General features: G+C 41.6%; 1 protein-coding gene across 2 annotated transcripts in view; it reads left to right on the top strand.

Moving 5' to 3' along the window:
• The window catches only part of Dis3l2 (DIS3 like 3'-5' exoribonuclease 2), a 312571-nt gene that overhangs the window by 226003 nt on the left and 59710 nt on the right, over positions 1 to 26858 (top strand). For both annotated transcript variants that reach the window (XM_048344518.1, XM_048344519.1), the window contains exons 12-13: positions 1559 to 1666; positions 17717 to 17950. In XM_048344518.1, coding sequence (XP_048200475.1) covers positions 1559 to 1666; positions 17717 to 17950 — 342 coding nt within the window. The remainder of the gene's footprint in view (positions 1 to 1558; positions 1667 to 17716; positions 17951 to 26858) is intronic.

Raw genomic sequence — 26858 nt, 5'->3', positions numbered from 1 at the left:
TACTTTATTACTGCTTCAATTTCATTACTTGTTATAATTCTGTTTGGGCTGTTTATATTTTCTTGGTTTAATTTTGGTAGGTCATATATGTCTAGAAATCTATCCATTTCTTCTAAATATTCTAATTTCTTGTAATATAACTTTCATCCTAATCATTCTCCGGATTTCAGAGATACCTACTATGGTATCTAAGAATTGCTCTAACTTGACTGTATGGGAAGTTCTGGGCTCATAATTAGATCCCAGGTCTCAGACATTGCGATACGTGCTACTGATGAACCTTCACTGTCCTTCCTCAGTTGCTTCAACTGTCTGTCTTAAGACCCCATGTTTTATTCCCATAGTAATATTTTATTTATGTTAAATTTCCAACATATACTTTAGTAAATTATGGTATTGTCAGTTATGACATCGAGTGATTGATTTTACTTTGATGAGGTTCTGAAAAGTTTATATTCAGCTTTTGAATTCTTAAGCTTATAGTTTAACCAGAATGGTTTTATTCAGATGTGCAAGTAGTTCCTGAATGATGAGCTTCAGGTTCAGTACAGTCATCCCTCTGTATCCAAGACAGATTGGTTCCAGACCTTTGCAGGTACCATAATCCAATGCTGCTGTAGCCCCTTTATAACACAGTATGGTATTCACATACAACCATCCACACATCCTCTTGAATACTTTAAATCTTCTTTAGATTACTTATTCTCCCTACACAATGTAAACAATATGTAAATAGCTGCTTTGCTATATATTAAAGTAATGACAAAAATATATATGTTAAGTACTGATGCATTTTTAAAAAATTATTTATTGGGGGCTGGGAATGTGGCTTAGAGGTAGAGTGCTTGCCTAGCATGCACGAAGCCCTGGGTTCAATTCCTCAGCACTACATAAACAGAAAAAGAAAAAAGGACAAAATTTATTTATTGTCAAAGTGATGTACAGAGGGGTTACAGTTTAATACCTAAGGCAGTGAGTACATTTCTTATCAAACTTGTTACCTCCTCCCTTATTTTTTATTTTCCTTCCCCCTTCCCCAGTTCCCTCTCCCCTCCATGAGTTGTACAGTTGGATTACAGTAAATAGTTTTGTAAGTATTTATGTTGCATTGGTTCGCCTTTTACCCTTTGTCTCTCTATTTTGATGTTCCCTTTCCCTTCTCTAGTTCCAATAAACATATATACAGTACCCAGAGTACTGAAATCAGTCACAGTGCCTGTTCAAAATAGGGTGCAGAAATGGCAGATAAAAAGTGAAGTATACACAACAAAATTAGCAGTTGTTTCAAGGCTACAGTGTATTCTTATCTTTTTTTTTTTTTACAAGTTTCCCAGTAACCAGCTCCAATTGCTTTGATAGGAGAGGTTCCTAGAAGGGCCTAAGACAGTATAGTCTTTCTGCAGATGGTTCTGGGAAGGAAGCTGCTTTCCTCTTCTACTTGCTCTGGAAGAGCTAGTTTGGTCAACCCAAACTCTAGCCTCTAATCTGCTCCTGGGCTGCCTGGCACAGATTCCTATGGGTTGAACAAAGGTGCTCACAAGATGTCCTCTGCTTACAGGTGGTCCCTATGCTTCCCAGACTGCTATGTGAGGAGCTGTGTAGCCTCAACCCCATGACAGACAAGCTGACCTTCTCTGTGGTTTGGACACTGACCCCTGAGGGCAAGGTAACAATTTGCATACTGGCATTTTCTCAGGTTAATACCATCCCATTCTGTGTGTTGTGGTAAGCACTACTGTATGCCAGCCCTGTTCTGGAGGGCAATGTGGAAGAATATGGGAAACATAAGAAAGAGGTTTAAGGGCCCTTGCCTCTTAAAAGCAACCAGTTCCACTCAAGAGACAAGGCTGACCCTGTATTTGGAAAGAGTGGCTTCCTCTAAGTAACTCACTGAAGGAGAAAGTGGAGGAAGCATGAGATGGGGAATGAGAGCAGGAGATGGGTTGATCCGGTAGGGTAAGTATCCTGAGAAGGCTGGAAGGACAGACAGCCAAGCTGCAGACACCAGAGCAAGGCCTGAGAGGGGAGAATACCTAGAAACCAAGATGTTTATGTAGATGGGAGGCATCACACTAATGAAAGTCTGAAGTGGCAGGCACACATGGATTGAAGATGTTATGAGGGAAGGCAACATCTTAGATATTGAGCACTGAAGGGTGGCTCAGGATGGCTCCACCTTCCTGGTGAGTGCACCAGAGACTGAGGACACTGGGGTGGAAAATTCAGCAAGCATTCTCTAGGAAAAGGAAATAAAGGAAAAAGAAAATAAATTAAAGATGATGCTAGGATAAACCAGTTCCCACCCAGCAAAACGAATCTAAACATCCAGAATAGGGTAGTGATTAAAGTAAACCATTGTACCTACTTAGTACAGTGTTATGTAGTTACTAAAACTGATTACAAAGACCATAGAAGAACATGGGAAATGTTTAGACTGTAATATTTAATAGTAGTAAAAAAGATATTTAATTATAAAGAGGCTTCAAATAAAGATGGAGGATTGAATAACCACATTTACTTTCATTTTATCCCAAAACCTCACTAAAACAACAGTGAAGAGATTTTTTTTAAAGACATAAACCCACAAAGACAAAGAGAGTGGGAGAGGAGACAACAGCAACAAAATTTTGGAAGCTGGGTAACAGATGGATGAGTGGTAACTGACTTAGCAAGTCCTGAGAAAACTGAGTCCTCAGCCAGCCACAAGGAAGCCAAGAAACAAAAAATTCAGGAACGGACAGCACCAGATAACTCTGGAAAGCAGAGAGGGGTGGGTGAAAATGAGACTGACATAGTATTGATGAAAATTTATCTTGAAAGATTGGCCCTGGCATCGCAGCATACCAGAGACTTGTTATCAAGACAAGACAAAGGAAGCGGTGTCTGACCTACTGCACACCGCCTCACATGGTGATGTGGTTCCTTAGGGGCACTGAGTGAATGTTGGCCTAGTGGATGTTAGGAGTCTCGACTCCAGAAATCTCGGAGCCAAGCCTATACCCTTTGAATCAGGAGATGGAAATATCTTTCTCTGAAGAATCTGAGGAGTAAACAATACTATAACCTTCAGGAATGACTGACCAAAAGCCAGCTCTGTCTTTCTACCAGTAAACCTTACAGACAATAAGCTCTTCCCACACATTCAGATATTTTTAAAGATTTCATTTGCCTGTACAGAGAGACAGCCGAGTGTCTAGGATGAAACAGGAAAACAAAGTAAGTGTCTCTTGCATTGCCTAACTTTGGGCTGCAATTCTCAGATCGCAGCCTCCTGAGTAGATAGGACTACAGGCATGAGCCAGTACCCCTGGCTCCACACTTGTTTTATATATTCACAAATCTTTTCTTAGAGAAAACAGTAAGCTGAATCTTCATGCATGCTCTGTATCAGTCTGTTGGATTAAATTGTTTTGAAATATAGGAAGGAAATTCAAGTTTAGATGGTTGAAAAAAAGGAGCATTTTAGCCAGGTGCAGCAACTCACACCTGTAATCCCAGTTACTCAGATCATGTATGAGGCCAGCCCAAGAAAAAGTTAAGGAAACCCAGTCTCAATAAGTAATCCATACATGGTGGTACATATCTATACCCAGCTATACCAAAGATTGTAGGTAGGAACATGTTCTGAGGCCAACCTGTGTTAAAAATAGAAATCCTACATGAAAAGGAGCTAAAGCAGAACAGATGGTCTAGAAGGCATGGCTCAAGGGGTAAAGCACTTATCTAGCAAGCCTTGATTCTGTCTGAGTTCAAACCCCAATACTGCTGAAGAGAAAAGAGGAAAATTTTAATAACTTTTTCAGAAAATTGTAGTATTTATCTTTGAACTATACCAAAATTCAACAGCAACAAAAAATGTTTGAAGTTATTTGCAGTCTAGAGCTTGAAACTATCTGCTATGTACTGAATTGGTACCCTCCCCAAATTCTTATATTGAAGCCCTAACCCCAGGTATGCTGTATTAAGAAAGTGGGTCTACAGGGTGATAATTAAGAATGCAGGAAGTCATAGAATGAGACACTACTGATAAAATAAGATCACCGTCTATAAAAGGTAAGACTACAGGAGCTTAACTTTCTCTTCCTCCACTAAGTGAGAACACAACCTGAAGGCAGCTTTCTGTTTTCAACATGAAGAATACCCTCACTGAGAACTAAATTGGTTAGTACCTTGATCTTGTACTTCTGTCCTCCAGAATTGTCCTCCAACATTTTTTTAAGCCACTCAGTCTGTTATATTTTGTTCTATTAGTGCTAGCACACTAGCACCATTATCAGTTGAACTTTTCAGGGTTATATGAAGATCCATTGGTATCTCTTGTACTATGATAGGTCTTTTACTCAGTCATAATGTAGACATAAATCATTTAGAAAGTATTGGCCTATTTTGCCAATCTGTCTAAATGTGGACATGTTTCATTACTTAATTCAAAAAGAATTGTTATAATTGCTGCCATTCTTACCAGCCAGCACTTAGTATTAGCAAACCATTAAGTATTAAACTTATATATTAGTACTAACCATTTAGCTTCATGTCAGATATAGTATTTCTACAGTTATAATCTTTGTAAAAAGCTCAGTGTTTGAAATTGGCAATAAAAAATGCCAATTTTTTCCTTAAAGCACCCAATAACGAGGTCTAAAGATCTACAACTGTGTATTGGTTGTTTCTTCTGTGAAAATGGTGCTCCCTAGAAAGCCAAGGGTTCAGCTCACAGCCCAAATGGTTACATAGGTAACTCAAAATAGCTGTCATCCCTCTGTCTCTAGCTGAGGGAACATAGTATTCAAGGATTGAGACAAGAAAATGAAATTAATTTTGCTCATCTACCCAGAGCATTCTCAAGGAACTAGCCAGTGTGCAGGGTGAAGAAAATTGCAACTCCTGACTCCTGCATGGGCCACCATGTGCTTTCCCCACCAGTGCTCTGGACCACCAGCGTCCATGTCAGCCCACAGGATGGGCCATGCTGTGTCAGGGGATTGTTCCAAAGTCAGCGTCCATGGGCCATACTTTGAAAAGCACTGTTTGAGATAGTGGGTAGAAAATTTGAGGTGAGTTAATACACGTAGTACTAGAAAGAGTAAGAGACTGAAGGAAGGTAAGTGTGTATCCCAATGGAAGTAAGAAGTTGTAAAGGAAAGCTAGTGACAGTATTCATATCACCTCAGCAGTGTATTGAGCATGTGGATCTGATGGTTAGGATGTACTGTTTGGGGAGGGAGGGCTGTGGCAGATATGAGGGTAGGGGGTGGGTAAGGGAGTGTGTGCAAAGTCTCTGCCTCTATAGTGAAAGGTTTGCAAATAATACCTAAAAGATCAAGACATAGCCATTGAGAAGGTTATATAGAAATGTGGACGCTAATCAAAGTGGTTGCCCCATGGGAAGACAGAGGAGGAGAGGGGCAAAGAACTGCAGTTTTTCATAACAAGCCTTTAAAAGTGTTTGAGTATTGAAACTTTATATTTAATTTGTGAAAATGTAGACATTCAGGAAAGTAAAGAAAACAGCACAGTAAACCTATCATCCTATCTCCCAGATTCAGCTACTGTTGAAGACTTTGTTCTTTGCTAATGCTATGGTATTTTAAAACAAACCACAGATATGTCATTGCACTCATGTGTATTTTGATCTGTGACTGAAAAATCTGGGTTCTTTCTTATATAACCTCAATGCACTTAGCACACCAAACCATGTCATGGTGCCATCCAAAAGCTGGTTGGTTCACAATGCATTTACTTAATCAATTAAAATCGATTTATCCAAATTAAAAGTTATACAGATTACCTTAGGTTTTTACAGCTTCTAAATATCTGGTAAAAGGGTTTTTTTTTCCTCAAGATTTAAGAGTCCAGCATTATCCGAAATACAGAGAAGAAATTATGAGTGCAGTATGCCAGCACTTACTCTGGTGGGGGTGGGAACAAGCATGAGGGAAAAATGAATGGAAAAAGACCACAAGGAAATAAAACAGAATGCCAGCAGTGGTTATGTTTGGGTAGTAAAACTATGAGTAATTTTTTCTACTTTTCTTAATTTTCTAATGTTTTCTTGAAAACACACATATAACTTTTATACTCCTATAAATGCTTATTTTTGCAAAAGTTTGACTAAATAGGAAACAAAAGCCCATAGAAGAAAACTAAATTGAGTCAACAGAAAAGAACGTTATGAATTATGGCTGCCAGAGTCAGACCCAAGAAATAAAAAGCTGCCTGATCTAATGAGCTTCTAAAATACGAGGGTCATAAAAGAAGCACTAGAAAGTGGCAAACTCTTGACACTCAGCAGGCTTTTGGGGTTTCTGCTGGAGGCAGTGTCTGTGCCAAGGCCTCTGCTACCCATGAGGGGTTAGAGGGCACATATAAAGGAGGCACAAATGCAGGAAGGATACTGGGCTTCCATCCAGACCACACCAAATAGGAAGTAGGAGGGCTTGTGTTAGGGACAGGGTTGAAGAGCAAGGTTCACTAACTACACTCCTGTTTATCCAAACACCCAGCCTAGGGACTACATGAGAGGTAGACTAATTGGTCAGTCCTAGGATGTGGTGACAGATGAGGATTCCTTACTCACAGTTAAGATGCTTGAAACGAATGGTCAGATTCCACCCACATGTCCAAGGGATGCTTATTCAAGACACAAGTCTTTGCAGAGCAATAGGGGTACAAAGTTTGAAACCTGGATGCTAGAGAAGGCTCCATGGGGTATTGGGCAGCCTGTATCAAGAACCTGAATGAGCCAGTTATCATTGGCTCCACCTGTCATCATAGCTACTCGGGAGTCTGAGCTCTGAAGATCAAGATGAAGCCATGCCGGGCAGACATATCTGAGAGACTCTTACCTGCATTTAACCAGCAAAAATCCAGAACTAGAGACATGACTCAAGTGGTAGAGCACCAGCTATGAGCAAAGAAGCTGAGAGTATGAGTCTCTGAGTTCAATCCCCAGTACACACACACACACACACACACACACACACACACACACACACATATACACACATGCACGCGCGCTCACACTCTGAATGAATGAAGAAGAGGGAGTTCAAAGTCTGTGTGGCCAAAACCCAAGGCTAAAATTTCATTCAGTGGTTGTTTCTCTTGGCATAAAGGCTTGGACTGAGAAAGAGGCCAGAGCACTGCTCCTTCATGGCTGTCATCTCACCTGGAGTTGAAATGGAGAAAGCTATGCGGTTTCCTTTGAACTACTAGAATACCTTACTTTCTAGAGCAGTCATAGTCTGCTATAGTAAAATCCATTCTAACTTTAAGAAAACAAGCTAGTATTTTGAAGCATCCACAAGAAAATCCTAGGTATCTGTACCTTCATTAAGGCAATGCCCATATTTTTAGGTGAACAAATGGTATTTTCTATATACTTATCACATGTTGGTTGTGAGGACGTTCTCTAATCTGGACATTCATGATTCTATAGGGAAAGTTGCCCAGTTCAAAATCCTGTGCTTTCATAAGATGCAGCTCTGGAACCACAAAATCTACTCAATTATGTGAGACGATGAGCCATGTCACTTGAATGCCTCTGTCTCATCACCAAAGACCAAGACCCTACTCCTCAGAGGCTTTGATTTGAAGTTATCTTGCAGATAGGCCCTTGGTCTTAGAGTGAATTTGACTTGATAATTGGGTCTCAGGGTCAAAGATCAGAGGGCCTCCCCTCAGCTTGTCCCTCCTGAAGCCTCCCTGTCACGTGCTGTCCAGTATCAAAAGGGGCCCATATCTTCCATCCACTTAGGTCAGAAGCCATGGATCATTCTTGACTACTTACACCTCACGCCTCCTTACCCAATCCCACCCTAGTCTGCTAACAAACCTTCTCCGTTTTGCCATCTAAGTATCCCTTGAATCTGACCCTTTCCTTATCACAAGAACCCTGCCTCTCACCTGGATAAAGCAGTGGCCTAACTGCTCTTCCAGCTCCGCTCCGGTCCACTTCATCTTCCCACACAGCAGGCAGCATGGGTCTTCTCAATCTTAAAATAGGTCTTGCCCGTCTTCCTCTAAAATGGTCTCATTTAAAACATCTTTTCAATTGTAATTTTTTCTTGTTCTTTCTTCCACCGTCTCTGCTAGAGAGACCCATGGCCTCCAAAATCATCCTGGAAGCAGACCCTCTGCTCTGCTGGCACATCTTTGTTCCTGGGGAGAAACTGACTCTTACTGTATGACTGAGCTCCGTACTGCTGCTCCCATCCCCAGCTTTCTGTGAGCTGACTTCTGCTGAAGTTGAGTTTCTCTGCCCAACATCTACTAAAGTTGCTTTCTACTCCAAGGAGCTCTTTCTACTAGCAATCTTTCCACTGCCCGCCTACCATAGCCCCTGTTGTGTGTTGGACAGGGTCAGACAACTGTGATATGCACCATTCAGGCATTTCAGCAAAGCCTTCAAGGCTACATAGGAATTGTTTCATTTATCCCTACTGTGGCTGTTTCATTTTATTCTTGGGTTCTGGCCTTCAGTGCTGCCTTTTATTCCTCTTCCCTTTAAGATCTACCATTGATCTACCATAGGGACCCTCATCTGTCCTTTGCATCCAGAAGGCAGTCAGCTTGATCTCCCCTTTATGCCAACATTTCTCGGCACCTTTCTCCATACTTTCTCTGCCTTGTCAATAAAACATCGATGTTGCAACTTGAATTTAGGGTCTGTGTTCTTTGGTTCTTTCAGTAGTATCAACATCAACCAAGGCATTCAACTTAAGTTGCCAACTCATTTCACATCTGTTACAGCCAAAGGCCTGCTTACCATCTGTTCTACCTTTGTAGAACCCATTCCTGCTTTTTTACCTTTCTCCTAGGATACATGGCCTTGTACCCAGAATATAATTTGAAACTATTTGATACTGTGATTTCACATCTGTTCTAGTGGTCCATTTTATCCCATCTGCCTAGGTAGAATGGTGATTCTCTTGTAAGTATCCCCATCTTCAGCAATCAGCACCCTCAGCTCTGCCAAAACAGGTGCTAGTTGAAGTCACACAAGGCCTCACACAGTTCTATCCAGCTTCCCTGTATCCCCCCACATGCCCTTAATGTACTCAGCTGGAGTTTCATGCTCTGCTGCTTGCCTGCCCCCAAACGTCTGTGCAAGTTGCAAAAGGAAATGTTGTACCTTTCCTGGATTACCATGGTCTGCAACAAGCTCACAGCTTAAAGCTCATGAGTAGTGTCTTCAGCTAATAGCAAAGAATAGAGTTGTAGGTGTTAGGTTTCATCCTCAGTTACCTAAGGAAAACCTTGCTTGAGCAGCTTGCAGGAGACAATGGCTTCAAAGACTGGTTCTGAGAACAAGAGGAAATTTCCAAATTATCTGTCTGCAGCCATTAGCAGAGGTGAAGCAGAACTGTTTTACTTCAGGCCTTTAGTGACAATTCTAGGATAGTGATACTGTGGGAAGAACTCTGCTGTGTTCTCTGTCTCTCAGGAAACTGGATCCGAGAATCTGCAAGACTAAACTGTGAGCACGATTTGACCATGAATCCTTGGGAGTATGAAATATTTTTAAGAAATGAAATAAGACATTTATAATTTTTTAAGGTTTTTACGCAAGGAAATTTGCTTAACCAGTTTTTCTCTACTATTTTCATGTTACTGATAATAGATTTGACTTAAACCTGAAGACTTGTGTCCTGAGATTAGTGAACAGCAAAACACATGGCTGAGCTGGGTGTCTGAAACAAGGACGGGCATTTATTTTTGTGAGGCAGTTCCACTGACTCTGTCCAAGGAGAAGCTGGCTCTGAAATAACTTCCTCCTGAGTTTTAGCTATCTATGATTTTTATGCTCCCTTGCTTCCCACACTTTTCTTCCATACTTCCTCCCTCTCCTTCCTCCCTACTTAGACCGCCCAAAGATGAGCTTTCCCAGGAAGGGTACAGAGCCCTCACATGAAGGAATACCTGACTGCTAGCCCCATCCAAGGCCCTCAGCCTCTCCTTCTATTTCCCACCTCTCTGAAGTTTGGTACACATGACAATGGCTTGAGGAAATCTCCTTCACGTCCTTCATCTAGTCTCTCAAGATTCAGACAGCTACCAATAGGCCAAGATGGAGGAGACCTATGGTTGTTATCATTTTGCTTGGCAATCTTAAAAATGGCAAATGTCTTATTTTGTTTCATTTCATTAAAATATTTCAATGTGATGCTGAGTGCCAAAGACTCAGGCCTATAATCCTAGTAACTCAGGAACCTAAGAACTGAGGATCTCAGTTCAAAGCCAGCCTGGGCCAGCAAAGTCCATGAGACTCTTAGTTCCAGTTAACCACCAAAACAAAAAAGCCAGAAGTGGAGCTGTGGCTCAAATGGTAGAACACTAAACAGCTCAGGGACGAGGCTCAATCTCTGAATTCAAACCCCAGGATGATACACACGCATGCACACACACACGCGCGCGCGCACACACACAAATTCAATGCTGCTAGTAATCAGGTTAGCTGGTGACTGCACAGAGCAGAAGACTGCAGTATACCTGGTCTTTTTCTCTATGCCAGTAAAGCTTTCAGAGAATTCTAGCGTACAAAAACCCTCTGGGGGAGGTGTGTTGGAAGAAGAATGAGCACAGGGACAAATGCAGCATGTTGCTGCTGGGACAATGGGCCTTACTATTTACAACTTCATTTTAGACTGTCTGCTCACCTTTTTAAAGAAGAAATCTAGGCCTTCCTTGGTCGCAGAGGGCCAGAAGCAAGAGTATCCCAGTGGAAGAGCCCCTTGCTTTCTGAGATGCCTTTCCTAAAGAGTCTGCTTCCTCCCAATCAGAGGCACAGTCTACCCTTTACTATCTTCTAGTCTTCCTTCTTTTTGCCCTGGTCTTTTTCAGACAGTGGCTTTATGGCACCTTTGACTTATCTTGTGGCAATATTGTCTTTGATGGCCCTGTATTGAGTTTAAAGAAACAAAAATTAGCCCTACACTTCCTATCACTACCATGCCAGACAACCTAGTTTTGTTCCAATCAGGAGAATGTTTCTCTCTTTGTAATACCCTTCTGAAGTAAATATTTTATATATGGAAGCCCAGAGTTACTGTAGAGGTCATTTTGTGTCTAATTATTTTAAATTTATGAATTAATAAGTCCCTTAGCAGTTTTTTGAACCAGAGACATCTTAATGAGACACTGACATTTATCAGAGGATTAACAAAAACTTAAACAATTGATAGGCTTTGAAAAATGTTCTTATACTTTTATATCTATAAACTGTAGAAAATTGGGATATATTTGAGACATACTTAGTTGTTTGGTTTTTACTTCATTATTTCTTTCTCTGTAGGAGCTGGGGGAGGGGGAGCACAGTAGATTTTGAGTCTAGATCTTTAGATGTGGATCTAGTCTTGGGAGTTCGGGTGGTTTGAAAAGTGCCACTAGTCCCCCCCCCCCTCAGGGCTATATCAAGGAGATGTACAATGGGAATGAAGGGATGCTATGTTATTTTCAGTCTTACTGGATGCTAGGAAGCAGGCCTGAAGATGTGATACCTTAGTGACAGTGTATTCCTTTTTTTTTTTTTTTTTTTTTTTTTTTGCCAGTCCTGGGCCTTGGTCTCAGGGCCTGAGCACTGTCCCTGGCTTCCTTTTTGCTCAAGGCTAGCACTCTGCCACTTGAGCCACAGCGCCACTTCTGGCCATTTTCTATATATGTGGTGCTGGGGAATCGAACCCAGGGCTTCATGTATATGAGGCAAGCACTCTTGCCACTAGGCCATATTCCCAGCCCAGTGTATTCCTTTTTAGCTAGGTGTTTACCTAACAGTAGGCCTTCAGGCAATAGTGGCACTGTACCTAACGTGACATCCTAAACAGTGTATCCTGAGTTTGTGCAGCAAGTTTGCTGCCCACAGGAGAGAGAGAGGCCCAAATCCTGTGATTAAGCAAAGAGACAGAGCATCTTCTTTTCTGAGTTTTGTTTATGTATCAACTCTTTGTGGCTTTTAAACTTTTTCCATGGAAAACCCTTTGTGCTTTTGTCTTTTGCCACTGGCCCTGGTCATAGACTGGGCATTGGTGTGACTGCTGTTTTCAAATTGGAAATTAATGAGCTGTTCCATTCAGAATCCTACCTTTCATACCATATATTTAATTGCTCTGGGGTCCCCTGAATGTGGATCTTTACTGCTTTCTCTGTGTGTTGTAGACAGCTGTTGGCTTCCCCTAGAGGTGGTTTAAGGCCCTGGGAATTAGTTTAGTTCTTCTGTCAGGTGTGACTTCCAGATGCTATGGACTATGTGCTGTTGCAGAGGCCCTTACCACTGGAAAAAAAATGGATAAGTTTCTATGTGCATCTCACCTACCAAAATTGGAACAAGAGGATATAGACAACTTATCCAGATCTATAATAAGCAATGAAATCAAAACAGCAATAATCTCCCAACAGAAAAACCCAGGACCAGAATTAACTTTCAAGTTCTACCACATCTATAAAGAGCTAGCACTAATCCCCCTCAAACTATTCTATAAGTTAAATAGGGGAAGCAATACTTCCAAACTCATTCTGTGAAGTTAGTATTACCTTGATACAAAATCAACTAAGGACATAGCAATTAAAAGAAAATCACACACTTGATGAGCAGAGATACAGAAGCAAGAAAGATTTAATATGTACAAATCAGAATGTAATACAGGACATAAACTAGAACAAAAGACAATAGATCATCTCTATAGATGCAGAAAAGGCCTTTAACAAAATTCAACATCCCTAAGTAAAACAAGTCTTGTTTGGGGGAAAGGTATTAGAAGATGAATGAAGGTGAATATAGTCAAAGTACTTTATATGCATATATGAGAAACTTATTTTTTTATAGCTTCCCTCTTTTTTTTTATATGAGAAACTTATTAAAAGTGTTTTAAAAAGGGAAGGGAAGGTATAAATGAGTGATAGAGGAAAGTTTGAGGTACACGAAGTATCACAATGAAATAAATCCTTTTTATATAACTAATGTATGTTAATAAAATAACCCTAGCAAAAACATGCAATATCCCTTCATGATAAACCCTGAAGAAACTAGGACTAGAAGGAACATACCTAAACATAATACAATAAAGGGTAGATAAAATAAGCCTGCAGCCAACATAATACTAAACAGGGGAAACAAACTGTTTCCTCTAAAGTCTGGAATAAGACAAGGGTATCTTCTCTCTCTACTTTTATGCAATTTAGTGCTTTGGTTCTTAACCAAAGTAATAAAGTAAGAGAAAGAAATAAAAGGGATCCAGATATTATGTGAAGAAATCAAATTATCCATATTTTCAGATGATAAGATCCTATACTTAGAAGATCCAAAGATTCTAATAAAAAAAAAAAGAAACAAGTCTGATTTTAAAAAATAATGCTTTTGGCCAAGTAGCATGATTCAAAATCAACATACATTATAAAAAGCTTTTCTATACACCAACAACAGGCTAAGAGAGAGATTGGGAAACAATCTCATTCCAAATAGCCTCAAAAAGTAAGTGAACTAGAAACAAACCTAACTAAGTCAGTTTAAGATTTCTACAATGAACTTTAAAACATCAAAGAAAGAAGCCATGCACTGGTGGCTCACGTCTGTAATCCTAACTGCTTAAGAGGCCAAGATCTGAGGATTACTATTCAAAGCCAGCCCAAGCAGAAAAGTCTTGTGAAACTCTTATCTCTGATTAACCACTCAAAAACTGAAAAGTAGCACTGTGGCTCAAGTGGTACAGTGCTAGCCTTTTGGAACAAAGAGGCTCAGGGACAGCACCCAGGCCTTGAGTTCAAGCCCCGCAACCAACAAAAAAAAAAAAAAATGAAATTGTGTGTGTGTGTGTGTGTGTGTGTGTGTGTGTGTATCAAACTGAAGGAGATACTTAGAAGGTAGAAAAATCTTCTATGTGGCAGAAATTAAAAGAATTAATATTGTGAAAGTGGCTATACAACCAAAAGCAATCTACAGATTCTTTCTGAAATAGGATTCCAGTAACTCAGGAAATAAGAGCAAAAATGGACAAATGAGAATACATCAAATTTAAAGGCTTCTCCACATCAAAGGAAACATAACTAGCATGAAGAGATAGCCTGCAGAATGGGGAAAAAAAAACATTTTTGCCAGCTATCAATTTGACAGGGGATTAATATCCAGTATATATAAATAACCCAGAAAAATAAGCACCAGAAAAAAAAAATAATATTAATTGGATGAGTGAATTGGACAGATCTCAGAAGAAATATAAATGGCAAATAAATACATGAAGAAATGTTCAGCATCCTTAGCCATAGAGAAATTCACATTGAAACTATATTCAGAATCCATCTCAACTCAGAATTATTATCATCAAGAAAAAAAACAAGTGTTGGTGAAGATGCAGGAAAAATGAAACCCTTATTCACTATTGGTGAGAATATAAATTACTGCATTCAGTATGGAAATCAGTATGAAGATTCTTCAAAAAATTACAAATAGAAGTCCCTTCTGACCCTATTATACTACTCTTGGGCATCTGTTAGAAGAGGATCTACATCAGCATGCAACAGAAATACCTGCACACCTTGTTTATAGCATCATACTCACAAAAGCCAAGCTATAATGTCAGCCTAGGTGCCCATCAACATGAATAAAGAACATATGGTATATACACGTACTAGGGAATTATTCAGCATTAAAAAGAATGAAACTATACCATATTCAGGAAAATGGTTAGCACTGCAAACAATGTGTTAAGTGAAATAGGCCAGACTCAAAAACATATCGTACATGTTTTCTGTCATATACAGAATCTAGATCTAAAAAAGGAAAGAGAGAGAGATGAATATAAAGGAAAGATTTCATAAGGAGGGTAAAGTTAGAAGACAGTGGAAGGTTAATATTATCTAAATAATTCGTATGCATGTATGAAGTTAGTAAAATGAAGCCCATTAAAATTGTAAAACAAAAAAAAGAGGGCTAGGAATATGGCCTAGTGGCAAGAGTGCTTGCCTCGTATACAAGAAGCCCTGGGTTCAGTTCTTCAGCACCACATATAGAAAAGGCCAGAGGTGGTGCTGTGGCTCAAGTGGCAGAGTGCTAGCCTTGAGCAAAAAGAAGCCAGGGACAGTGGGCAAGCCCTGAGTTTAAGGCCCAGGACTGCCCCCCCCCAAAAAAAAAAAACAACAACCCAAAAAACAAGAAAAAAGAGAGAAGACAAGAAAGTGTAGTGGAGGGGCAAATTTAATCAAAGCCTAATTTATTTGTGTATGGCTATATCCCAGTTAAGTCCCTTTGTACAGTTAATATATGCTAATTTTTAAAGTAGAGTACTTCCAGTAAATGGATAGTGTGCCCACACTATAGGCAGAAGGGATGGCAAGCCTCCCATTATGTCAAAAGATAGGTAATAAACTTTAAGAACTCTCAAGATCACATGTGCTCCCTGACCAGGGCTCAGCAATGAAAGGCTTCTGAGGAAACAGTACAAACAGGCTTGGCTGCGGTGTCTAGGAACCTATATGCAGCTCACTGCAGATTTTTGTGTGTAAATATTTCAGAGGGGAAGGCTTAACACTTTCAGTAGATTTTAAAGCAGATCTCCACTGCCAAGCTTTTATGACAAGATACCCCTAGGAGATATTAGGGTTATTTGTGCCAGAGCATCCTCTGGGGAAAAGGACAAAGACCCTAGAAAGCTTTATGCTATAACCTGGGTGCAGGAAGAAACCCCTGAGCCTACTAGGAGGGGTGAGGAGGAGCTTTCACCTGAGCAGGCTGAAGACTGGCTGTCCATCATGACATGGACACTCTGTGGGAGGAGGGACGGTTTGGAAAGAAATGGAGAAGGAAACAAGCTAAATCCCCCTAGAGGAAAACGCAAAGCCACAAGAATGGAGAGGTCATGGCCCTGTCATACTAGAGGAGCTTGGAGTAGTTCTATTGAAGAACTCTGGGTGTGCTTGGAGAAGAAGCCAGGCTTCATGGGACACCTTTCCCCCAAGCTCTGCCCTGAGTATTTTGCAACACCTGGAATTATCTGGGTATACACAGGCCTCCTGAGTGCCAAACTTAGGCCCTGCTTACCATGGCAGAAGGCTCAAACACATTGAGTCCCTTATATTTTTGGATAGTTAGTTCTTGAAACAATCTGGAAAATGTGGTTTCAGATTTTTTTTTGAAGAAACATTATAGTCTGATATTACAGAATCAGGACTCTTTATTAAGCTATTTAGTGGGTCCTGCTATTTTCCTGTACCTCATGTTCTATTTTAGAGTACCACTTCTTCCTTCCAGGGTAGAAGCTGTGTTCTGTGGGGATTCTGTGGGATGGACAGCCCCTGAGCTGGGTTGATGGAGGCGTTCTAGCTGCCCTGAGGCGGGGAAATCCCCTCATAGCATCTCTGGAATTCATTGGCAGCCCATGCCTTCCATCTTTCCAATTTCACTGCCACTATGTCATATTTCCCTCTCAAATAGCCTCTCTGGACATAAGCAGAGCCAATTCCAACTGTTAAGTACATGGAGTTTTCCTTTGTTTTCATCCTGTTGGCATCCTTGTGGCATTGAGTACTAAGAACCTAAGAGTCTGGATACTGGGATGATACTACCTGGGTTCAAGTTCTGCTTCATTAGTCTGTACTCTATTGGCCTTGGCAAATTACTGAGTTTCTCAGTGCCTTAGTGTCCTTATCTAAAGGAAAATCCTGAAAGTCCTATTTCACAAGGCTGTGGTGACAGTAAATCATTGCTGCATGGACAGTGAGTAATCAGTGCCTGTCTTATAGTATGCACCGTTGAAGTGTTTATTCTTGCTCTTAGTCCCTCTTTTCTTTTACTTTCCTTTTTTCCTGTGGTGATGACGTAGCTCCCTATTTCAGACCAGCCACTACCTTGGCCTGGGCCTAAAGTCCAAATGCCATGTTGATCCCCTTACTAGGTTCTTACCCAGTACCTCAGACTCAGGAACTCTGAAAATATATTAATATTTGACTCATTTTTATGTAAAAATGAAATTTATTATAGAACATACAGGAAAGTTAAACCCCAACAGTAGTCATCCCTTCAGCATTCACCACCACTAAACTTGGGTATATTTCCTTAAGTCCAGGCTGCTTCCCCCAGGGGATAATGAATGATGACTGGAGATGTTTTTGATAGGTAAGGGTATGCTACTGGCCTCTGGAGGGGAGATGCTAAGGATTCTACTTTTCATAATGTGTAAGACAGACCCCCATAGCAAGGGATTATTTGGCCCAACAGTACTGGGGTCAAGAAATTGTTATTATACAAGTTGGAAGTGATTTTCCTTTTCTATTCCATCCTGCTTCCCACCTGTGCTCTCTATTTGTCAGGGGTCCTGCTCTCCCCTTCCTTCTCTCCAGAATTCTATGAGCAGTTAGCAAGCCCACAGAGTTCTGTCACATGTTGAGCAGCAATCTTTTTTTCTCTCCCCTAGTTATGACACTGATGACCACTCTCAAACTGATGAATAGGCTTCCTCATTGCCCCTTCACTTCCAAGTCTCCTGTGTGACCTGACCTGGGTACTTGTGGGTGTGCATAAACCTCTTCTGCCTGTTGAATTTAGAGTCTGCCTGGGACATATCTGACTCATCCTTGTAGCACCATTCTGAGTGTAGTCATGCTCTGTAAATCTTTGTTGAGAGACAGAGAGAGAGAGAGAGAGAGAGAGAGAGAGAGAGAGAGAGAGAGAGAGAGAGAGAGTAATTGAAAAGCCTGGAACAGAATCTTCTGCAACACAATCTCTTTGCAGATTCTTGAGGAGTGGTTTGGCCGGACCATCATCCGCTCCTGCACCAAACTGAGCTATGAGCATGCACAGAGCATGATTGAGAGACCAACTGAGAAGATCCCCCAGGAGGAGCTGCCCCCCATCTCCCCAGAACACAGCAGTGAGGAGGTGCACCAGGCTGTCTTGAACCTGCACAGAATTGCCAAGCGGCTTCGTCAGCAGCGCTTTGTGGATGGTGCACTCCGTTTGGATCAGGTCAGTGAAATTTTGGGTTTTTTTTTTTTTTTACATTCTGCATGTTTTTTCACTCCTCAGGGGAGCCTTGTTTTACATTATTATGAAAAAAATCAAATATAGTATGCAGAGTCAGGAAACAATATAATGAACTCTGCTGTACCCACCACCCAACTTCAATAATTGAGCTGATGCCAGTCTTATTTAATCTATGCTTGTACCTACCTCCCCCACCAGATCTCTTTTTCTATATGTCTACAAAACATTTTATTTAGAAAATATGTCAAGTGTCTAAAAAACTACAAGAATTGTACATGAAGTTCAGCACAACACTCTGGGATATAGCTGGTGGGGTGAGAGGCAGCAAGATCTTGTCTGTGTCTTATGGTTCCCTCCTTCGCATACTGTCCTCTTCCACTCAAGACGATGGTGCTAGTTCCCAACCAGCCTCCATGCTGGGGCCTAGTGACATGAGCCACAATAAAAGGATGGTGTCTGTTTGGCTCTGTGACGAAAACTCCCAGCTGCTCTGTAGACAGGCTGCCTATATGATTGGATCCTCATTCTTCACTGTGATAAACACCTGAGAAAAACAAAGTAAAGAAAGAAAAATTTATTTGGGCTCATGGTTCTAAAGGTTTTAGTCCATGGTACTTGGCTCCATTGTTCCCAGACTATGGTAAGTCAGAAACATCATGGTGGGGACACATGGCAGAGTAGAGCTGGTTATTACATGGCGGGCAGGAAGCAGAGAAACAGAAAGAAGCTGGGGACAAGGTGTCTTCCCAAGCTGTGCGCCCTGTGTCCTACTTCTTCACATTAGGCCCTACCTTCAAATAAAGCCACTATAGGGATCCATAAGGGATCGATTGATTGCATGAGAGCCCTCAGGGTCCAATCACCAAGAAGCCTGTGAGCTGCAATCAAGATTTTAACACATCAGACTATGGGGGATACTTCAGACCCAAACTGTAGTACTCCCTTCAGCTTGGTCCTGGAGGCAGGAGCAGGAGAAATGGAAATCCAGAAGGCAGTTTTCTAGTATCTTTTCCTGTGAGGCTTTGCAAAAAGGTATCTTTCTATCCCTTGTATTCTGCAAAGGATTATCTGTTTACAAATTCCAGATGAAGGTGTGAAGAAGCAGAGAACTGAGGACCCTGTAATATTGGCTGTTAAAGCAAACGGGGGCCAGGACTGGTACTGATTACTATCACAGCCATGCTCTCAGTCCATTAGGATTTAGGCAGCTCTCCCTTAAACCTGGTGAATTTCAAGGTCCCAGGGTTAATAATAACTGTTAATCACAGCTTGTCAGTACATCACAGAGTATACTCTGTGTTTTGTATCATGTTTTGTTTTTCCTTTTTATTTGCATTTCTTTCTTTGGTCATTAAGTCTTTTTTTTTTTTTTTTTTTTTTTTTTTTGGCCAGTCCTGGGCCTTGGACTCAGGGCCTGAGCACTGTCCCTGGCTTCTTTTTGCTCAAGGCTAGCACTCTGTCACTTGAGCCACAGCGACACTTCTAGCTGTTTTCTATATATATGTGGTGCTGGGGAATCAAACCCAGAGTTTCATGTATACAAGGCAAGCACTCTTGCCACTAGGCCATAGTCCCAGCCCCGGTCATTAAGTCTTGTGGCAAGTATTTCTGTGTCTGCCTGTGGGCAGTGGCCAGGCCACTGGGACTGGCTGAAGGAGCTGTTATCAGACTGTTGGCATAACTTGCCTCAAAGAGACTTCTTTCCCTTGGCTAGAAGAATTAGAAAGCCCTGTTTTAAAGCTTTCCAACTTCTGATTTCATTGTACATTCTGCCACAAACTTGTACAAGTGCTTCTTAGCAGGTACTGCAAATAGTGCTTCATGGCCTAGGAGGAAGTGCACCACTCTGGGATGCAGATGATCAGGCCTACATGTGCTTGGCCAGTCTGGGCAGCCTCTGGAGTTTTCCCTGCTACCCTTCTGACCTAGGCCCTGGCAGCCTGGGCAGGCCTGTGGGAGAATGCCCATAGGAGATGGGAGGCAGAGTAGATGGAAGACAGAAGAGGACATAGGAGATGGAGAGGGAGGAACTAACAGCATAGCAAGTTATACAACATCTCCTTCCTGCAAGGAAATCACAAACACACTCTTAATTGTCTCTTACCCATGCCCCCTGGTTGTCAAATCTTGGAACACTATAATGTTCTAGTCCCTTTCTAGTTCAGTCCTGTGTTAGATCCTTTATGGCCTCTTTCTGGGTCTCTGAGTTTCCTTGTACATCCCCAGTAATGTTTCCTTGGCATTCCCTAGAATCTACTCTACCATCATTCCTTTTGCTCACATTCTCTTTCCTAAATGGATTCCTCTTTTCTCATAATTTTGAGTAGTAGCTAGATTGATGGTAAAGTTACCAGCATCTGCCTAGGTAGATAGTTCCAGTCTGGTCTTTTCATTTTCCTCTTGAATTCTTTGCCTGGATGCCCCACAGCCCTCTTTTGTTGTTGTTGGCGGTGGTGGTGGTCATGGAGCTTGAACTCAGGGCCTGGGCACTATCCCTGAGCTTTTTTTTCTCAAGGCTAGTTCTCTACCACTTTGAGCCACAGTACCACTTCCAGTTTTCTAGTGGTTAATTGGAGATAAGTGTCTCATGGGTTTTCCTGCTTGGGCTGGCTTTGAACCATGATCCTCCTATCTCAGCCTCCTGAGTAATTAGGATTATAGGCCTGAATTGCCAGCGTCTGGCCTTTACAGCCCTCTTGACCAGTGCTTATCCTTCCTTCTGCATAAAGCACTGCTCAGGGCCCACGGTGCGCCACGCGTACTATGTGACACCCTCCTCTCCCTCTGTTCTCACCAGGAGGGCTGTGCATTTGTTCTCAAATGTGGGTGTGTGCCTCATGCACATGCTGCTATAGTTAAATAAATATTAGATAAAATGATTCAATGCAAGAATAAAAACAAAAAACTATTGTTACACGAGGACTTAGCCTTCAAAAAGTCTGTTTTTTGGGGTAAGGCAGCCAAACAAGAACAAGGGCAATCCTAAAAATTGTGTATAAGACAATAAAATGCATACATTTTATAAAAGACTATGTGGCAATCTAATTTGCAGCAAGTTTGGTAGTGCACACCTATAATCCTCTTGCTAAGGCAAGAGGATTGTTTGAAGCTGATCTTGAATACAAAAGAAAATGAGAGCGGGAAAGGGAGAGGGAGAAGGAAAGGAAAGGGAGAAAGAGGAGAGGAAGGAAAGAGAAATCTAATTCACAAATTCTTTACATACACTTTTCTAAAGCCTTATTTTTTTAAAAACTGGAAAATGAAAGTGCAATTATATAAATTGAAGCTCACAATGTTTAGTTATATATGCACCTCATTTGCATAATTTCTTTCTTTACTTGACTTCCAGAATAACTAGCAAACTACACACAAGCCCAGAAATGGGGGGGGGGGGAGGTGTGCAATAACATTTGAAAGATCTTATCCTGAAATAAGTTTTAGACTCCATGCCCAAAGTCTAGGAATCCATAAAGAAACATAAAGAAAAGAGAAAAAAGATTCATTCCATAGCAGCCATGGGAAGACAGCACTTCTGTAGATCTTCAGCTGTCTTCTGGAGCACAGACATTGGCTTCAGGTTAAATAGGGAGAATTTGAGCAGGAGGTAAGAACAATATGCATAGTTAAAACAGTCCCAAATCACCAGTGTGACCTGATTGATCATTATCTTAGTCATTGCCTGTAGAGAAGTTCTGAAGAAGTTGCTGTTGTTAAGAACAAATTGCTTTGCAGATGATCTCTTCAGTTTTCCACTTCTTTCCTTAAAGCCGTAAGAAGAAGGTATGGTCTGTTGGTGTTTATCAGTGACTTTTCTCTTTTCTGGAGCCCAAGGTGATTGCAAAAAGGGACTGCAATGGAGAATAACTCAGATACAAAGCTAAAGACTTCTAGTTAATTCACAGGGCTCAGAAAAACATTTTTAAGTTGTTTACAACACCACCAGGCTATTGAATGAAGGTCAAATTGTACTGAATATATGCAGCATTCCTCAAGCTGGAGAAGAGCTCCCATGAGGCGAGGTGATGGATGATAAGCTGCTGACATGTCTGAGAAACCAAATTTTATTTAGATATTAATATCTCATTGGCAGTCTTAATTTATAAATTACAAGGCTGGGGCCTCCAAGGGCTAAATGAGTTGCGAATATGCAAGACATCCAACTAGCTCTTTGTTCAGTTTTTGCCCATTTACACCATGCTGACTTGGAGAAGAAAAAAAAAGTTTTCCTTTAAAGTGGGGAGGAATGAACACCCTCAAAAGTCCTAATTAGGTTCCAGTTAATTAAGGTTTGAAACTAATGAATTTGCGTCATTGGAGTTAATCCCTTGGTTCCCCAGAAAACAGGTCTGTGGACCCCAGCTTCAGAAGGAGACATCAATCTCCTGCAGCCAAGGCCACTGGGGAAATGGTTTATAAATCAGCCAAATGGCCCCATTCACAAGCTACTACATTTGTTCTCCTGTCCTGCTGCCTGCTTTTGCCCTCAACTCCATTTTTTCCTTGGTGCTTTTTGAGTAGCCAGACCTAGTTTGAGTTGTCTTCTGAAGCTTTGTTTGGTGCACAGAGGCAGGTCGTATCCAGGCTTTTGGTGGCAGGTCTAAAAATGTACATCCTTTTACACTACCCTCAGTTAGAGGTCAGTCTTGGGTTCGAGGTAACGCTGTACCAGGAGTTTTGCTTTTCCAAAGAGTTTACTATGGTGATCTTAAGAACGAGTAAGGGTGGTGGTATGTGCACTGATTTGCCTATTTGCAGTTAGGGACAGAAATGCACAGTGACTTGACTGCTGGATATTTGTAGTCAGCTACTTAAGACCTCAGCTGCCTGCCCCTATCTGAGATCGTGACCTCTAGTCCCCAGGGACCAACTCTTAGCATTCTTGTCTGCTGAGCCTGGTGTGCTGTCCTGTGGTGGGAAAGACTGGGCAGCACTGTCTTCAGGACAGGTTTTCCTGCCCTAAATGTCTCTTACCTGGAGCTAGAACCTGCTTCTAAAGAGGCTCTCACTCTATGAGGTGACTGTCCTCTGCTTTGCTGCCAAAAAGCCAATATGGGCCTCAGATGGTGTTTTGTGCTTTTTGGCTAGCTGAATTGAATAATGTCCCTCCTGGGTGGTTTCTCTCTGTCTCTGTGTTTTCTGCTGCCAGGATAAGTCAAGAACCTAACACACTGTTTTATTTATTTGTTTATAACATACAATCTCTCTTGTTTCTTAGAAGGAGGCTCCATAATGGGGCCCTGACATTTTTGTGTTGGTGATTTATAATTACTGTACAACTTGAGCTTTGGAAGAAGGGAGCTACCAGAGGCCCAAAGTCCTCCTGGTTCCTGTCCTGACTCAGGAGCTACTGACAGAGGTTTTCCAAAACAGGTTTAGACACAGAATCGGCCCTCCACAGCTTCCTGTTTAGGGAGGAAGATGAGACTACATAAGTTTGGTACAGATAAGGCCTGTGATCCTTTGGGGGTTCTGTCTTAGCCATAGCTTTCAGAAAGGGTGGGTAATGGGTTCCAACTTGAGCCTCAGTACAGAAACATCTCAGAAATATTGGGTGATTTCAGCTAACTCTATACCTCTGCTTTCCTGGGGCTTTCTCTCAGCTAGGTGAGAATGTTCCAGCCAATAGGAGGACTGGAGTGAAAAACAAGCCTCAGGCCAGCAGGGTTTAGCCGGGTTTAGCAGGTGCCCCGCAGGTGGTTGGAGCTGTATGACCTTCTGAGTTCCCATGGCATTGAAAGTTGGTGGAACTAACCCGATATTTTCATTTTCTGGGGCAAATTCCTTCAGAGGAAAGAAGCCCTTACTAAATTTTCATCTGTTTCTTAGACAAATCCTACTTGACACAATTTTGAGACCCGTACTTCAGACAGTTTCTTTGTAAACTTGATTATGAAGGTAGCTTTGTTAATGAAAATTGCTTTCGAATACCCTGGGACCCAAGCTGCTGTAAATGCTATTATGTGTGACCTTGACTTAGCCCAGCTTTTAAATCAGGGATTGGCAGACTTCTCTGGTAGTAAATGGCTTGGGCTCATGGGCTCATGGGCCATATGGTTTCTGTCTCTGCAACCCAGCCCTTCCCCACTAGTATGAAAGCAGTCTGAGTGCTTTAAATGAATGGAAGTGGTATAAGCCAATTAAACTTGAAGGTCACTGAGATTTGAATTTCATATAATTGTCATATGTCACAAAATATTATTCTTCGTTTGATTGTTTTTTCAACCATTTAAAAATGTGAAATTCATTCTGAGCTTCTGAGTCATGCAGAGCAGCTTTGGCCTGTGGTCCACACATTGCTGACCCCTGATTAAATGCCCAGCAAGCTTTTAGCCCTATTACCCATTGAGCCTTTAGCAGCTCATCATCACTTCCCTGGGAAGCCGGGCTAGCTAATGGAGAACAGTTGTGCTAAGTGAGCTCTCAGAATGGTTTCATGCAATTAAGTAAATTATTCCTTTTGATTAGCATCATGTTTAGCAAGTCCATTTGGAGGCAGGAAGTAGTGTAATGAATTTGTTGAGCACCAGTTCCTTTTCCCTATTTACCACCAAGTTGCTTTAACCAGCCTGAGGCCAAAGGAGCCAGTGGTTCTCATCACAGCCAGAGCAACACCCACCTGCTGCCCCCTGGCCCACTGACCAAGAGGCAGAACAGACTCTGGGGGGAAATGGATGGCTCTTCTCCCCTACCTGGCCCCAGTACTAAATGTAGTAATGTGTGTTATTTCTTTCCAGTGTATCTGCTTTCCAGAAATGAGCATTCCAGCTGTCTGCTGTTTCATTTCTGTGCACAAAGGATGGGCACATTCATACAATTTGGCTCTTCCTTAGTCTCATTGTTTGTGTCATCACTAAAACCCAATAGTAAAGTATTGACCAGGTAGTATGTTCCAGACAGTTCGCCATTGAGCATGTCTTCAGAAAGACTTTATCGGGAGCCTAGTATGTGGTAGGTGTTAGAAATATAAAAATGAAGGAATGAGACTTAGACCCAGTTCTTAAGAAGTTTCAAGTATCCAGAAGGAGTGAGCGAACCACTAGAAAACAAGATGTGCTGTGGCGGAGCTCTGCTCAGCCGACAGGGACAGTCAAGGTTGGCCCAGAATCAGCTGTGTGCACATTATATTAGGTCTCCTAAAAGAGTCCATGGGCCCATGCAGACAGACGAGGCATGAGATATCAGATTGTTCCCTTTGTGTGATATAGACTACAAAGAGAGGGTGTGGCCTGGGACGCAGACAGGGGCCTTGAAATCTGCAAGAGCAAGCCAGAATGGCCAGAGTGATGTTAAATGTCGAAGTAGCATGATCAGAACTGTCTCTGGAAGAGCCTCCTGACAGCAAACTGGAAGAAACTTATCATTCAAGAGAGCAGTGATGAGGCTTTGACATGAAGCAGGGATTGTGGTGGGAGAGAGAACTATAGAACCAGGAGAAGAAGAAAAATTGGCAAGACTATGTCAAACTGGTTCTCTTGAGTAGATATTGAACTACAGGGAAGGCAGTGAGGGACTTTGAGGGCCGTGCATAGATGCGTGGGTTGCCTTGGCACTGCGCACTGACCTAGGAACTCACCCAGGGAGAAGGCTGGGTGTTAATTTTGGATTTTCTGACCATGGGGCCAGCAGAAGAGAGCACAAGTAGAGTTGTGCACAGAGCACAGATAAGGGCACAGTTAAGGCTATCCACTGGTAGCTGTTTGGGAGCCAGTAGCATCGAAATAAGCATGAAGTTGTGCAAGAAATGACCTCACACAGGGAAGGTCCTAGAATGAGGGCCTTGTGATCCAAGCAGAGATGGGAAACAGCATGAAACACAGAAGCCTGTCCCTGTGCTCAGCCAGGCCCTTTGCCCCTCTTCTTCCTTTAGAAAAGAAGCTTTCTATCAGGTCATGTAAGTATTATGATTTTGAAATAGGAAAAAAAATTAAATATAAGAATACCAAAAAAAAAGCCAAAATCATGTATAATCCTGTTGCCCAGAAACAATCCCTGTTAATATGAAGGTGTATTATCATTTCTTAGAGATTTTCCCTGTACCATTTCATGGCAGAAGTAAAGGATAACTACCATAGTACATGCAGTTTTTATATGCTTCACAATGAATTTTTCCCATGTCATTAAAAGAATCTTTTAGAGGCACAGTGGCATACCTTAATTATAGAGCATGTATTTAGCACAGGCAAGGCCATGTGTTCAATCCCCAGCATAAAGATGAAGCACAGAATAATAACAAAAACTTTTAAAACATCATAATGTCTACATAATATTCCAACATTTAAGTGTCTTTTAAACACTTAAGCACTTCCCAACTTTTGGACATTTTATGTTTATTTTTTTTATCATTTTGTTTGCAGTTGTGGGTCTTGAACCCAGGGCCTCTGTGCTGTCCCTGAGCTCTTTTGCTCAAGGCTAACACTCCACCACAGCACTACTTCCAGTTTTTGAGTGGTTAATTAGAGCTAAGAGTCTCATGGGGACTTTTCTGCCTGGGCTAGCTTTGAACTGTAATCCTCAGATTCAACCTCCTGAGTAAGCTAGGATTACAGGCATGAGCTACCAGCACCTAGCTAGATTCTGATTTTTTTTTTTATAGTATAAATAGTAGTGGGCTAGCAATGTGGCTTAGTGGTAGAGTGCTTGCCTAGCATGCATGAAGCTCTGAGTTTGATTCCTCAGCACCACATAAACAGAAAAAGCCAGAAGTGGCGCTGTGGCTTGAGTGGTAGAATGCCAGCTTTGAGCAAAAGAAGCCAGGGACAGTGCTCAGGTCCTGAGTTCAAGCCACAGGACTGGCAATAAATGAATAAATAATAGTTTGGTAGCCATCTTTGTTCACAAATCTTTGGCTTCATCTTTGATTATTTCTGACAGTCTTGGAACTGTGAAGATT

This window comes from Perognathus longimembris, chromosome 4, assembly GCF_023159225.1.
Source record: "Perognathus longimembris pacificus isolate PPM17 chromosome 4, ASM2315922v1, whole genome shotgun sequence".
NCBI classification, from domain to species: Eukaryota; Metazoa; Chordata; class Mammalia; order Rodentia; family Heteromyidae; genus Perognathus; species Perognathus longimembris.
This window is presented reverse-complemented; position numbering and strand designations above follow the sequence as displayed.